Raw genomic sequence first — 15,499 nt, forward strand, 5'->3', positions numbered from 1 at the left:
CTTTCTTGTATTGTACAATCACGAGATATTAAAAGTGGATCAATTAAATCATCAAAGCTAACGTATATACTATGCACAAATGAATCCACAATATTCGGTGGGTATACTCATAATTAATTAGGGTTTAAATTAATGCAATATTAGTACTAATTAAGTTTTCTTTCAAATCACCTTTTTTCTTTAGATAGCATAGTTGACAATAAATAAGACTTGGTCAAAGTTCATGTATATAAGGATTTAGAGGTGGGACAAGTCCACTGAACTAAGATTCCGCAAGGGAATATCGCAGCTCGCTGGTTCGAAGTTTCGATGTTGGATGCAGTTTACCCTAAATTCGGAAAGATAATAAGCTAGGCTATCCTGATTTTTTTTAAAACACTCTACCAGTCTATCATATGTTCTAATGAATATAATAATAAACTTTGACATCTTTTAATGAACTAATTAAAATATAATTAGTGGGGAAAGTATGCTTTATACTATAAAGTTCAACAACTACAGATATTCAGGGGATTGATGTGCTCGACCTATTTGGATTGGGCTGGGCCTCCGTGAGCTTTAGCTTCCTTTAAATTTGGGCTTAATCAGAATTCAGCTTTCTGTTTAACGGTTGGGCTAGGCCCTCCGTTAGCTTTTCTCTTGAAAATAAAAAATTGGGCTTGATCAGATATTCAGCCTTTCAGTATAACGGCTTTAACGGTCTTGGCCATTTTCCCTAAAACATACATCGATCGCTCTGACACATGTCTGCCCCCCTCTCTCTCTCTGCGCCTCTACAAACACAGAAACCCTCTTTTATCCTCCCATACTTCATCCTTCAAGAATCAAAGCTGCCGCCTGTAACGGTAATCTCATTCTTCGACATGCCTACAGGTATGAGACAAATAAGGTTGCTCTAGCTATGTATAACAGTTGTTTCTCTTACACTAGAACTACAAAACAATCCAGTGATGGGTAACTTGAAGGAGTTGGGGATTTAGGCATTCTACATATCTCGAATCACCATAAATAATAGAATGCAAGAAACATGAGAGGATTACATATAGATGAACGAAACAAAAATCATTACGGTGGAAGAGAAAACGATGGAAAAAGAATATCACCAAGAAATCTTCAATCTCGACTCTGAAGCAGCATCCGTAACTTCTTTGCAATCTGTCACTTTTCAATGAGCTTCTGCTGAGTTCAGCGACTTCTGGCTCAACTACGCCATTCAGAAAATGCTTCCAGTTCAACATCTTCTTCCCACCAAGTGGCAGCCTGCAAGGTTAGATAAGGTAGTTTTTGTAACGCGTATACTTAACAAGAAAATCCATATTATTAGTTTATTTTCTTTTAAATCCGCTCTACTTACCTAAACACATCTAACAGAATGGTTTCAATCTGTAACATTCTGGCTTACGCATAGCAAGCTCGAAATAGAATGTTTCCAGAACAGAACACTTGTAATTACTAGAAAAATAAGAGCAAGCGAATAACTTGTATTCCTACAAGATGAAATGTTGACCATTTTTCATACCTTTATCCTTCCTACATACAACTTATGGTTTACTACTTCACTAATTTGCAATGAAATCATAAAATACAAAGTTTGAACAGGAGAAACCTTGTAGCCTCTCCGAAGGAATTCTAATGAGCTTCCTTGCTCCTCTTGTAGTCCCAGGACCCTCAATAGTTCTTCTTTGGTCTGGATTGCACCAAATAATCAGTCCATTCTTAAAACAAGAATATGTTCATTATGTAACTAAGCAAGAAAAGACTGCATACACAGTAAGACACGTCCATACCTCACCAAGTGTGAAGCGTGTTGCACTCTCTGCTACGCAAGCATAAGAACCATCTGCTTGTTTAAGCATCACCTGCCATGGCCCTGCACAAGTTGCAAGTAAGAAATTTCAACCTAAAAATATAATAACTATGCACATATTTGATAGTGGAAAAAAATAATGCATTGGGAAAAGAGTTGGCACAAAGCTAGAAAAACAGCTATTCAAGCACTGACGCAAGCAAATTGACAACCTGCTTTGCTCCATTAGCAAATGAGTGTAAACAGCAGAACACAGAGACACAAGTACGGACCAGGAAATTTCCAACAAATAAAGGTTACTTGAATTTCATACAAGTTCCTTTCATCTTGGACTTTTCTTTCCAATTCTAATCAGCATAAGAAATAATAAAATTTTGCCAGTCAGGTTGAAAATTATCTTATTACTCTTATATACCCCTCTTACATGGAAATTCCAAATGCAATAAGTATTACCGGTCAATAATCTGTTACAGACCTGTTTCATCATTTTGTGATTTGATCAGATTAGGCCTTAAAACCCCAAACACTCACCACGACCAAGGGTTTAGGGTTTACTGGCTTGAATACTCAATAGAATGAAAAATTTTAAAATCTTACCAGGGTATTGGCGAAAGAGTGCCCCACTATAGTTCAAGACATAAGGTGCTGTTGCTACTGTCTTATGTAGGTTAAAAAAACAGTCATTAAAAATTAGATCAAAGAAACCTTAAACAGAAACAAATATGTATATCAAGGAGTGAAGTACCTTTGAATACTCCCTTGTTCGTATATAGAACACTGGGATGAATTGGGATAAAAAACGATAATGCAGATCTTTGGTTGGAAATCCAAGAAGACCCAAGTCAGCACTGCGAGCCAAACAAATTTTACTTACCATTATAAAGTAGCTAATAACCAAGGAATCAACTATCACTTGTAGAGACGAAAAGCAAAAAAGTGCACCGCAATGTGTCAAGTTCAAGGTTGAACAGAAGCGTTGGAGTTGACATGGCAAAATTTTCCTACAAATCGGAATCAAAGTATGAGGTATTTGCCAATGCTTTCTGAAAGTTAATAATACTTTGGATCTTTCACGTACAGGCATAAAAATGAGGATATAAACAATGTCTTCATGTTAACATTTTAATTTCTCTCTTAAAGTTTAAACACCGCGGCTGGCTTGTTCTTATAGACTTATGGTCCAGGCATGCAAAAACAGCTGAGATGAAAATACATCACTTATTAAATTCAAATCTTCAACTACAAGATAGGATGGACGATTATCTGTGTGAATTTCTTGAAAGAGATTCATTTGAAGACAACAAATTTTTTGTCAGGCTCTACAAACTTCTACAAAAGTGAGTAAATATACAAAATCTCTGGAGAAGATAAGAGAAAAATGAAAACTATATAAGAATGCAGATGACGGTCACAGAAAACTGGAATGCCCAAGGTAGTATAAATGGGGTATACATACAAATTTCAGTTTTACAAAAATTTAGCAAATCAACACATTTACATATACTCATAATTAAACTCCTATTCTTTTCTTGGAGGCACCTATAGATGTGATCAAACATCAAGTTGCAATAGCTAATGATGATAAGTGAAAAATGTAATTTCTTTCCATTAAAAGGAAATTTTCAAAAACGAAGGAAATATAAGTAACATCTTAAAATGTTAAAATAGATATTTTACTCTGTTAACCTCATAGCAAGTGTGTGTACGAAGATAAAATCTCCTCTATTTGCTTCCCTTCCTCTCTAAAATGAGACCCTCTTACATTTCCCTTGTACTTAAATAAGTTATAAGCTCTACCATTCCATACTTCGAAATATCGAAATAATGACAAGTCGAAAACTTTAAATACTAAGACCACTCTACTTTAAACTTTAAATACTAAGACCACTCTACTTTAAATAAGTTTTCCTCCTCTTCCTATAAGAGCACTCTACTTCAAATATAAAACTTTCCTTTTCTACCAAACTTCCTTCTGCAGTTCTGCTATGCCTATAACTATGGCAAGTGTAAACTACAATATTTTATTTACCTTTCTGCTTTGTGTAAAGGCAAAACGAATGACAGAAAGGTTTCTTCTTAAAAATCACGTGAGAAGAACAAAAAGTGATTTCTTCGCCTATAAATATTACAATGAACAGATACTGAAGTTTGTAGTATACAAGAAACCAGCTGAGATTCGGTCAAAAGACTCCATTGCCAATCATGCCACAAGATTTACAGATTTATATGCAGGTATTATGAAATGAATTTTAAACAAAAGCAGTACCTCCTTTTCTAAATAGGAGAACGACATTAAAATATGCATAAACTACTGATAAAAAGGGGGAAAAAACTGCGGTTAACTGAAGCCGTACCACATATTTCTCAATGTTAGAGAGCTCACGAGTGCTACAATTTAGAAATATGTAGATGGACGGTGGCTCACTCGATTTCCAGCAACCTGCAGTTGTAAGAAATAACAGAGAAGAGTAGAAGACTAAGACCAATCTTTTTCATTGTTTCATCTTCATACGAATAGAGATATAAGTGCCTGGTGGACCCTTCTGTGCACAAAAATGTGCTCTAAATCTCCAGCCATGCTCGATTTCAAAGAGAAGAGTAAAGGACCATCAATCAGGGTACTTTCGGATTGATTGTAAATGCAAAACAATCAAGGTACTTCCCATATAAGTGAAGACATTATATAGAAAATAGAATGCCCACGAGCAAACAAAATGTCCACCATAATAGAAGGATTCAAGGATAACCTACCTTCATTATCATCTTCAAAATCAAAATCTAGAGTGCTCCTTATAGATTTGAAGAAAGAGGTAACAGGACCTGTGGGGATGTCATCCAGAGAACCTATAGTTATACCATCAATCTGAAAGTAAAAAACAAGAGTCAGAGATAATAGAAAATTTTGAAATTTGAGCCATTGTGTCCTTCAGTAATTAAGACTCATTTAGTTCAAAAGATTCTATAAGAACACCTTACCAATTACCATAACAAAGATGGGATTTCACTAATTACATTGTACATTTTGACTGAATGCAGAAGTTATAACTAAATCTCTAAAATTGTTTAAATCCCCATCAACTCATTACAACAGAAATGAATGACCTTAAATTTCAGGTGCAGACACCACTGACAAAATGAATACCGATGTCATAGGTTGAACAGGCATACTTTGTCAAAAAGATTGTGATCTGAAAAATACCGAATCAAAAGCTGCTTTGAACATCTGAGAGGCCCTGCGTTTTTCTGGCTTATCAGGAAACACCTGAAATGAAATACACTCGTTTACCTCAGTTTTTACTTCAAATATTGAAGATGTTTCATGAGAAAGGAGTCTTATCTTACCATACAAGCTCTTGTTTCCATTCTTTCCTGAAGCTTCCTGATAACAGCTAAGGCAAGTTGAATGTTGGCATCAATGAAATCGTCTGAAGATCCCTTCACATGTTTAGGAATTTTTTTTAAAAAGTGATGTATCTATTTTCTTCATCTCTCCCTTCCACAGAAAGAATCTGTTCTTCATTATTGGACCACCAAATCAATCTACATGATCCCCTCAACAATACCATTGACATTTGGTAAAAACAAAACATGAAGTATGGTTTGGTAACCCAAAAACATGTTCATATTCTGAAAGAAATGAAAGCATTCAAAATAAAAGGAACTTGCAGTACATAGTGATGACAGAAAGCACTACATAAACATTTGAGAAAGCCTTAAGCAAGAGCCCTTGAGTGTAAAAGTACGCTTGTAAATGAGTGCAAGAAGGAATACCTTGTAAGAAGATATGTTGCTAGGCAAGGGCCTGAAGTGCATGCAAACAAGGGAAGAAAACAAACAGAGAATATATAAATGTTAGCAGAATTATATGGCAACAAAAATAAATGATATGGAGATCTCAGTATATATGATATTTTAGTTAAAAATTGACAAAAAGTTAACAATTCCAGCAAAATAACACATTCGTATAAGAATTTGTTAGCTTAAATACAATATAAAAATAACAATAAAATAGATGAATCATGTATCTTTGATCCAAAGTTCACAAATCATCCATGATTGCTACCATCAGTTTCAATGCATAGTGACAGAGAAAGTGCATGGCTAATTTTATCTTTCAATGAGAGAAGTTTTACAGTCAAAGTCCAAAAAAGAAAACAGAGATAACGAATACACATGTGTAAACTAACCAGAAAATCTGTCAAAAAGTTTCAGTCATGAAGCTCCTTATTACTAAATGGGTCTAGAGATAATCCTATTCTAGAACAACTAAATTGTCACCAGAGAGAAAAAGAGAGAGAAAAGGTAAACTTTTCAAGCGGGTTTTCATATAGTTATTAATCCAATTCCTCGGAAGAACATATGTAAATCACGCAAACTGGTCAAACCCGAAAGGAATCAACAAGATACGAAACGAGAAGAGAGAATTCTAGGGTAAAAACAGCAAGAAAAACAATCCAATTGGACAAGAAAACAAAAGAATTACGGGAAGTCAATTTCCAAGCGAATTTTGCCGTCTTGAAGTGCATAGGCGAGAGAATTGGCGGCGTCGCTAGCAAGAACCGCGTAGGATTTGGGCTTGTAAACTGAGACTCCGGTCTTGGGGTCGGAATTTGGAGACCCTTGTTGCAGTTGCTGCTGTTGTTTTTTGTTGTTGGTCGTGCATTGGATGTTTGTATGATACGAGAACCTTAAAGAAGAAGAAGAGGAGAGAGTGGGGAGATTGAAGAGAGGCTGCAACGGAGAGGGCCGAAGGATGGTAGTGAGGGAAGGGATAGAGAGAGCCGTTGTAGACATGGCCATGACTCGCAAGAGATTATGGTCGGGATTTGGGAGCCTCAGAAAACAAAAATAAAGTCAATAAAGTTACCGTTAAAAAAGTAAAAATTTTTTTCTTTTCTATTTCAGAATATATTTTTATTTTTTTGTTTTCAAGTAATTTTTTTTTAATTGCAACCAATAAAATTTTCTGGATTGTTTCTATTTTCAAAAAATAAATACAGACAGAACTAAAATGAAAAGAGATTTGAAGACATGGTAATCAGTTATCCCAGCAACAACAGTTGAGTTAGACACAGATAATCTAAGTGAATTCATGAGTTTCACATCATGCACATCGAATTAGCGTAATCCAATCGAATGTTATATATGCAAAAATCACACACTTCTCATACAAAAAATATATTTTCTATGCTAAGTACTACGGAGGTATATATGCAAAAGTCAAACACCTTTCATACAAAAAATGTATTTTCTAGGCTAAGTACTATGGAGACAATTCAAGAGAGCAAATTCGTGTGGACCCATAACTCAAAACGGACAATATTTGTTGATGTTTTGGGATTGGATTTGTAACATTGTTGTGTAAGCATATGCTGCTCATTGCTTAATCATGCACTATTTTTCCATGTTACTTCAAAAACATTTTGTGTGAATTGTGGGAAGATACTTTCTTTCCATTTGTTGACAATTATCAATATTCTTTTCTTCCATCTTTTTAAACCAAGTATTCAATTACAACTATAACAAGTAATTAACTAAATTGACATATAACTATAGAAGGTAAGTAAATAAATTCTCATAATACAGTTTCTATATTCTCATATAACTAAGTATTTAATTAATTAGAATTATAAAAGGCAAGTAAATTCACATATAACTATTAAAGCTAAGTGAGTAAATGCATATATATATATAGAGAGAGATTCTCCTATAAGTACTCAAAGTAAGGACTTAAAATAAGTACAGATATTTTCACCATTGATTTAAAACATGTGAGACCCAAAACAGTGGGTCCCACTAGTCATTTCACTTAAATCAATGGTCAAAATGTTGTACTTATTTTAAGTCATTACTTTGAGTACTTATAGGAGAATTCATATATATATATATATATGAATTCTCACATAAGGGTATAAAGTAAGGGTGTAAAGTAAGGGTCACTTTTTAATGGTGTGGATCAGTGTAAAGACAAATGAGGTCCACTACTTTTGGTCTCACATGTTTCAAATCAATGGTGTAAACATAAACCCTTATTTTATACTCCTACATTATACCCTTATATAAGAATTTCTCTATATGTAGATATATATATAGATGTGGGGTTTGATTGTAACAAATTGTTGTGAAATTAGTTAGACGAATAAGTGTTTATAGGATTACTTATAAATCCATAATATGGAAATCCCTTAAATTCGTAAATCTTGTACATTTTACCCACTTACCATTTATAGTTATATATATACATAGAAATTCTATATATATATATATAGAATTGGCAATCCCTTAAATTTGTATATATATATATATATAATTCCCTTAAATTTGTAAATCTTGTACATTTTACCCACTTACCATTTATAGTAATCCTATATTTATATAGAATTGGAAATCCCTTAAAAATATTTAAGGGATTTCCATATTATGGATTTATAAGTAATCCTATAAATACTTATTCGTCTAACCTAATTTCACAACAATTTGTCGCAATCAAACCCCATATCTAACCAATCACAAAATTAACTACAGGAAAAACAATGGAGAGGATTTCTCGCAAGATGGCCTTATTTGCCATCCTCTTTGTCATCGCATTTAGTTAGTCCCTCTCTCTCTCTCCTCCCCTCTCTCTATAAAATGAGCACACCCACATGAATATGTTTAGATAATTTTCATATATGTGGGAATTAATTATTATTATTTTGTGCTCATTGTTAGGTTTAATGGGTGTGAATGCCAAAACAACTCTAATGGAGGAAGGGCCATGTTCTAGTGACAAAGACTGTGCCGGACGCATATCTACATGTTTCCGTCAATTCAAGTGTGTAAATCATAAATGCAAGTGTGAGTGGCCATATATTAATTTATATAAGAGCTCTACCGATGAATTTTCGCAAAATGATAACAATCTCAGCAGTTGTTGATATTTCAGTTATCACAGATATTGAGTTGGGGGCATATGATCTCAGTGAATTTGTGAACTTCACATGTCCCACATTATGCACATAAAATCATGTGCGTACAACTGTGATAACTGAGCTACTATATGTTGGGATCTCTATCATAACTGATTTTGTATTTTTTTTCTGTTTAATAGGTGTGCCACCAGCGACAGAAGAAGAGCAAATTTACCCTTGTTCTAATAACAATGATTGTACAAAAATCCCAAATGTGTGTTATGGTCAGTTTGTGTGTAAAAATCATTACTGCAAATGTGAACCACTTGTTGCTGGACCCATCTTGGCTTGATTAAGACCATGTCACAAACTATTGTAATTGGCAAGTGATTGCATCAATAAAGAGCTTATTTAATTTCTCATGTTAAACAATCAATTTTTAGTGCAATTGTGGGTCAATTTTTTATTTTATTATTTTTTTTTTGTGTTCAAGATAATTGGAAATGACATCCTACGAGTTTTTTCCTTTGGACATATATTTGATGTAAGTCTAAACTCGGGTCGCTAGGTCCATGCACACATAAATTTTCATCTATGACAAGGGTTAGTTAGTCAAAACCTAGTGCGTGGTCACAATGACATACATTATTCTCAATAAGAATCGAACTCAGGATCTCACGAATATCATGAATCTTCTTTGAACTGGAATGTTGATATTCAGACGACATACGTATTTGGTTGATATGACGGTTGTGCGCTTTTAAATAATGAAATTTACATACGTTTGTGTATGTCACTTTTGGATTCATTAGTAACAAAAGTATTACATATCATTTTTTATTGGTGTTTTTATGTCAAAACTTGTGTTATAGAGTTGATAAAAACAATACTTGTTATGAACAAAATATACCACATCGGTTGGGTAAGTCCCAACCGAGTGATTTAGAAGAGCAAAGTCCACTCTTATATGTTATCTAGCCATTTTCATGGGCTTAAGTGATTTGGGCCAAGACTCAGTTGTTGGGCTCATGAGGAACAAACTCGTGAGGGTAATATGATATATCCATGGTAATCGAAATCCCAAAGCGAACAATATAATTGGTATGTATGGGGTGTGAATTTTTGATAATAACATGAAAACATGTGAGGGTAATCCGATGTATTCACGTGAGCTCATGAGGAACAAACTCGTGAGGATAATTTGATATATCCATGGGAACCAAAACCTCAAAGCGAACAATATAATTGGTATGTATGGGGTGTGAATTTTTGATAATAACATGAAAACCTGTGAGGGTAATTCGATGTATTCACGAGAACCGAAATCTCACAATGAACAATATAACTATGGGGTGTGGAGGGTGTGGATTTTTTATAATAATATGCAAACCTGTGAGGATAATCCGATGTATCCAAGGGAACCAGAACCTTAAAGCGAAGAATATAATTGATATGGCACATAGACATTATGACAAATAAAAAAGGTTTTATTGATGTTATCTATTTTGAATTTAAAGAGCAATATTCATTGACATGGTTTGTCACATAGATAGCCCCCTTAACTCTCAACTCTTAAGCCTTAATGATGTTGGATTCAACACGAGGTGGCTGGCATTGGCAGATGTGATCTTTACAAATCATGGCCCAAGGAGGACATATGAATAATCCAACGCAGTCATCAGCAGTTTCACAATGATGCGCGTTCTCAATTAATCGCCCACCTGTACATATATATATCAAACAAAACAAAAATTCAGTATTATATTATTACAAGTCTTCTTTTCTTTCTTTCTTTTTTTCTAAAATCGAGAACCACAAAATCCAACATGTTCTTTGGACAATTGAGTGAGAGTAAACCGGAGAGATAACGAATGAAACTATGGCCAAAATATACTACTAACCTTCCACGCTTGAGATTGGAATGCCTATCCAAAACAAAATTAAAGAAGAAAAAACCCCATTAGCAACCTTGAATATACATATATAAACAAAACAATTTCATGTATCATTCAAGAGAGAAACAGATTTAGAGAGAGAGAGAGAGACTCACAAAATGCAATGACAAAGAGGAAGGCAAAGAAAGCAATCTTGAGAGAAGTCTTCTCCATCACTTTTTTTTTCCCCTTATGGATTATGGGTTTTGGACTGAAAGATGTGTGTGTTTGATTGCAATGTACAACTCTCCACAATATGCATGTATTTATAGGCAATAAAATTCTAAATCTCATAAGATAGTGGATGAGTATGAATTTGCTCACTTACCTTTTATAATGATATGCATCGATATTTTTTTATTTACTCACTCACTTTTTATAGTTATATGCGTCAATATTTTTCATTTACTCACTCACTTTTTACAGTTATATGCATCAATATTTATGTCTTTAATTATATACCTATAAGGATTCTCATTACTTGGTTTGATCGAGATAAGGTCAACATTCTATTAACATTAAAGTTAATTTAATCACCTATATTTTCTAGTCACGTTCTTTGTGATTTTTCCCCTCTTACATTTTATGGTTCTAAAAAGTGTTGGACCCGGCCTGGCCCCCCAAACTTCCGGTTTAACCGTGTAATTTGGATAGTGTCGGGCCGAGCCTTGTGTTGGCCCGCGTCCATATGACCCGACTTTTGTCTCTTACTCTATTTTTATCGAGGTGAAAAGTTGGGCTCAAAAAGCCTGATAAAAAGAAGAGCCCGCACACTCCTCTCACTCATCACAAACACATCCTTCCACTCTATTGGGTTTAATATAAACTTAATTAAAATGAATTTTCAATTTAATAAATATTAACAAGGGAAAAAAAAACTCCTTTATAAGACATATTTAGTTGTAATAAATCTACCACAAGTCTCACATGATGTTCAACCTCCTACCTTTGTTCCTAATCGATAATGACATCATATAAATTGATCATTTGAAAGTTCGATATATGTCTAAACTCACGCACAAGCGAAAAGCAATCCAATTGGACAAGAAAACAAAAGAATTACGGGAAGTCAATTTCCAAGCGAATTTTGCCGCAGAGAATTGGGAGCGTCGCTAGCAAGAACCGCGTAGGATTTGGGCTTGTAAATTGAGACTCCGGTCTTGGGGTCAGAATTTGGAGACCCTTGTCGCAGTTGCTGCTATTGTTTTTTGTTGTTGGTAGTCCATTGGATGTTTGTATGATAAGTGAACCTTGAAGAAGAAGAAGAAGAAGAGGAGAGAGTGGGGAGAGTGAAGAGAGGCTGCAATGGTGAGGGGCGAAGGATGGTAATGAGGGAAGGGATAGAGAGAGTCGTTGCAGACATGGCCATGACTCGCAAGAGATTATCAATATATTGTGTGAATTGTGGAAAGATACTTCCTTTCCTTGCTGACAATTATCAATATTCTATTCTTCCAACTTTTTAAACCAAGTATTCAATTACAACTATAACAAGTAATTTAATTAAATTGACATATAACTATTGAAGGTAAGTAAATAAATTCTCGTAATACAGTTTCTATATTCTCATATAACTAAGTATTTAATTAATTAGAATTATAAAAGGCAAGTAAATTCACATATAACTATTAAAGCTAAGTCAGTAAATGCGCATATATATATATGGGGTTTGATTGCAACAAATTGTTGTGAAATTAGGTTAGACGAATAAGTATTATAGGATTACTTATAAATCCATAATATGGAAATCCCTTAAATTTGTAAATCTTGTACATTTTACCCACTTACCATTTATAGTTATATATACATAGAAATTCTACATATATATATATAGAATTGAAATCCCTTAAATTTGTAAATCTTGTATATCTTACCAACTTACCACTTATAGTTATATATACATAGAAATTCTATATCTATATATAATTGGAAATTCCTTAAATTTGTAAATCTTGTACATCTTACCCACTTACCATTTATAGTTATATAGTTATATATATAGAATTTCTATGTATATATAACTATAAATGGTAAGTTAGTAAAGTATACAAGATTTACAAATTTAAAGGATTTCCATATTATGGATTTATAAGTAATCCTATAAATACTTATTCGTCCAACCTAATTTCACAACAATTTGTTGCAATCAAACCCCATATCTAACCTATCACAAAATTAACTACAAGAAAAACAATGGAGATGATTTCTCGCAAGATGGCCGTATTTGCCATCCTCTTTGTCATCGCATTTGGTTAGTCCCTCCCTCTCTCTCTCCCTCCCTCCCCTCCCCTCTCTCTCTAAAATGAGCACACCCACATGAATATGTTTAGATAATTTTCATATATGTGGGAATTAATTATTATTATTTTGTGCTCATTGTTAGGTTTAATGGGTGTGAATGCCAAAACAACTCTAATGGAGGAAGGGCCATGTTCTAGTGACAAAGACTGTGCCGGACGCATATCTACATGTTTCCGTCAATTCAAGTGTGTAAATCATAAATGCAAGTGTGAGTCGCCATATATTAATTTATATAAGAGCTCTACCCATGAATTTTCGCAAAATGATAACAATCTCAGCAGTTGTTGATATTTCAGTTATCACAGATATTGAGTTGGACGCATATGATCTCAATGAATTTGTGAACTCCACATGTCCCACATTATGCACATGAAATCATGTGCGTACAACTCAACGTACAACTGTGATAACTGAGCTACTATATGTTGGGATCTCTATCATAACTGATTTTGTATTTCTTTTCTGTTTAATAGGTGTGCCACCAGCGACAGAAGAAGAGCAAATTTACCCTTGTTCTAATAACAATGATTGTACAAAAATCCCAAATGTGTGTTCTGGTCAGTTTGTGTGTAAAGATCATTATTGCAAATGTGAACCACTTGTTGCTGGACCCATCTTGGCTTGATTAAGACCATGTCACAAACTATTGTAATTGGCAAGCGATTGCATCAATAAAGAGCTTATTTAATTTCTCATGTTAAACAATCAATTTTTAGTGCAATTGTGGGTCAATTTTTTTTTTGTTCAAGATAATTGAAAATGACATCGTATGAGTTTTTCCTTTGGACATATATTTGATATAAGTCTAAACTCGGGTTGCTGGGTCCATGCGCACATAATTTTTCATCTACGATAGGGGTTAGTTAGTCAAAACCCAAGCACCTAGTCACAATGACATACATTACTGTCAATAAGAATCAAACTTAGGATCTCACCAATATCATGAATCTTCTTTGAACTGGAATGTTGATATTCAGACGACATACGTTTTTGGTTGATATGACAGTGGTGCGCTTTTAAATAATGAAATTTAGATACGTTTGTGTATGTCACTTTTGGATTCATTGGTAACAAAAGTATTGCATATCATTTTTTATTGGCGTTTTTATGCCAAAACTTGTGTTATAAACTTGATAAAAACAACTATAAGAGTACTTGTTGTTATGAATAAAATATACCACATTCGTTGGGTAAGTCCCAACCGAGTGATTTATATAAGCAAAGTCCACTCCTATTTGTTATCTAGCCCTTTTCATGGGCTTAAGTGATTTGGGTCAACGCTAAGTTGTTGGGCTTATGAGAAACAAACCCATGAGGGTAATATAATATATTCATGAGAATCGAAATCCCAAAGCGAACAATATAATTGGTATGGTATGTATGGGGCGTGAATTTTTTATAATAACATGAAAACCTGTGAGAGTAATCCGCTTATGAGAAACAAACCCGTGAGGATAATATGATATATTCATGAGAATCGAAATCCCAAAGCGGACAATATAATTGGTATGGTATGTATGGGGTGTGAATTTTTTATAATAACATGAAAATCTGCGAGAGTAATCCGATGTATTCACGGGAACCGAAATCTCAAAGCGAACAATATAACTATGGGGTGTGGAGGGTGTGGATTTTTTATAATAACATGAAAAACCTATGAGGGTAATCCGATGTATCTAAGAGAACCAAAACCTCAAAGCAAACAATATAATTAATATGACAGAGAGACATTATGACATATAATTAAAAAGAGGTCTTATTGATGTTATCTATTAATTGACATAATTTGTCACATAGATAGCCCCATTAACTCTCAACTCTTAAGCCTTAATGATATTGGATTCAACGCGAGGTGGCTGGCATTGGCAGATGTGATCTTTACAAATCATGGCCCAAGGAGGACATATCAATAATCCAACGCAGTCATCACCAGTTTCACAATGATGCGCGTTCTCAACTAATCGCCCACCTGTACACATATATCAACCAAAACAAAATTTCAGTATTATATTATTACAAGTCTTCTTTTCTTTTCTTTTTTTATTTCTAAAATCGAGAACCACCCCATCTAACATGTTCTTTGGATAGTTGAGTGAAAGTAAACAGAAGAGATAACCAACGAGACTGTGACCAAAATATACTACTAACCTTCAACGCTTGAGATTGGTATGCCTATCCAAAACAAAATTAAAGAAGAAAAAACCCCATTAATAACCTTGATTATACATATATAAACAAAACAATTTCATGTATCATTTGAGAGAGAAAGAGATCTAGAGAGAGAGAGACTCACAAAATGCAATGACACAGAGGAAGGCAAGGAAAGCAATCTTGAGAGAAGTCTTCTCCATCACTTTTTTTTTTCCCTTATGGATTATGGTTTTTGGACTGAAAGATTGCAATGTAGAACTCTCCATAATATGCATGTATTTATAGGTAAAAAAATTGTTAGTCTCACAGGATAGTGGATAAGTATGAATTTACTCATTTGCTTTTTATAATTAAATGCATCAATATTTTTGCATTTACTCACTCACTTTTTATAGTTATATGCATCAATATTTATG

At 34.0% G+C, this 15,499-nt stretch overlaps 1 protein-coding gene across 2 annotated transcripts; it reads right to left on the reverse strand.

The window, feature by feature from the left end:
• Window positions 1-876: 876 nt before the first annotated feature.
• Window positions 877-6,632, reverse strand: LOC120011278 (protein LOW PSII ACCUMULATION 3, chloroplastic). Of its 2 annotated transcripts, none has more exons than XM_038862356.1 (12): window positions 6,291-6,632; window positions 5,579-5,609; window positions 5,150-5,242; window positions 5,007-5,069; window positions 4,559-4,670; window positions 4,162-4,247; window positions 2,750-2,808; window positions 2,553-2,655; window positions 2,405-2,465; window positions 1,788-1,870; window positions 1,607-1,687; window positions 877-1,260 (listed from the first exon to the last, which is right to left on the reverse strand). In XM_038862356.1, exons 1-12 carry the CDS (start codon window positions 6,605-6,607, stop codon window positions 1,201-1,203), a joined length of 1,149 nt encoding a protein of 382 aa, XP_038718284.1. In that variant the 5' UTR covers window positions 6,608-6,632; the 3' UTR covers window positions 877-1,200. The 2 variants fall into 2 exon arrangements, with proteins under 2 accessions (XP_038718284.1, XP_038718285.1); XM_038862357.1 differs by having other exon boundaries at window positions 5,150-5,347; window positions 6,291-6,399.
• Between the last annotated feature and the right edge of the window lie 8,867 nt (window positions 6,633-15,499).

The sequence above is a fragment of the Tripterygium wilfordii genome, chromosome 12 (genome assembly GCF_013401445.1).
Source record: "Tripterygium wilfordii isolate XIE 37 chromosome 12, ASM1340144v1, whole genome shotgun sequence".
NCBI lineage: Eukaryota > Viridiplantae > Streptophyta > Magnoliopsida > Celastrales > Celastraceae > Tripterygium > Tripterygium wilfordii.

What these genes read in the sequence shown, in the direction of transcription:
- LOC120011278 (XM_038862356.1), bottom strand. Translation starts at nt 6,607, where the DNA reads ATGGCCATGTCTACAACGGCTCTCTCTATCCCTTCCCTCACTACCATC. An exon ending in CGCTTGGAAATTGACTTCCC is followed by an intron (nt 5,610 to 6,290) that starts GTAATTCTTTTG and finishes CATGCACTTCAG; the next exon opens with GCCCTTGCCTAGCAACATAT. An exon ending in TCAAAGCAGCTTTTGATTCG is followed by an intron (nt 4,671 to 5,006) that starts GTATTTTTCAGA and finishes TTTTACTTTCAG; the next exon opens with ATTGATGGTATAACTATAGG.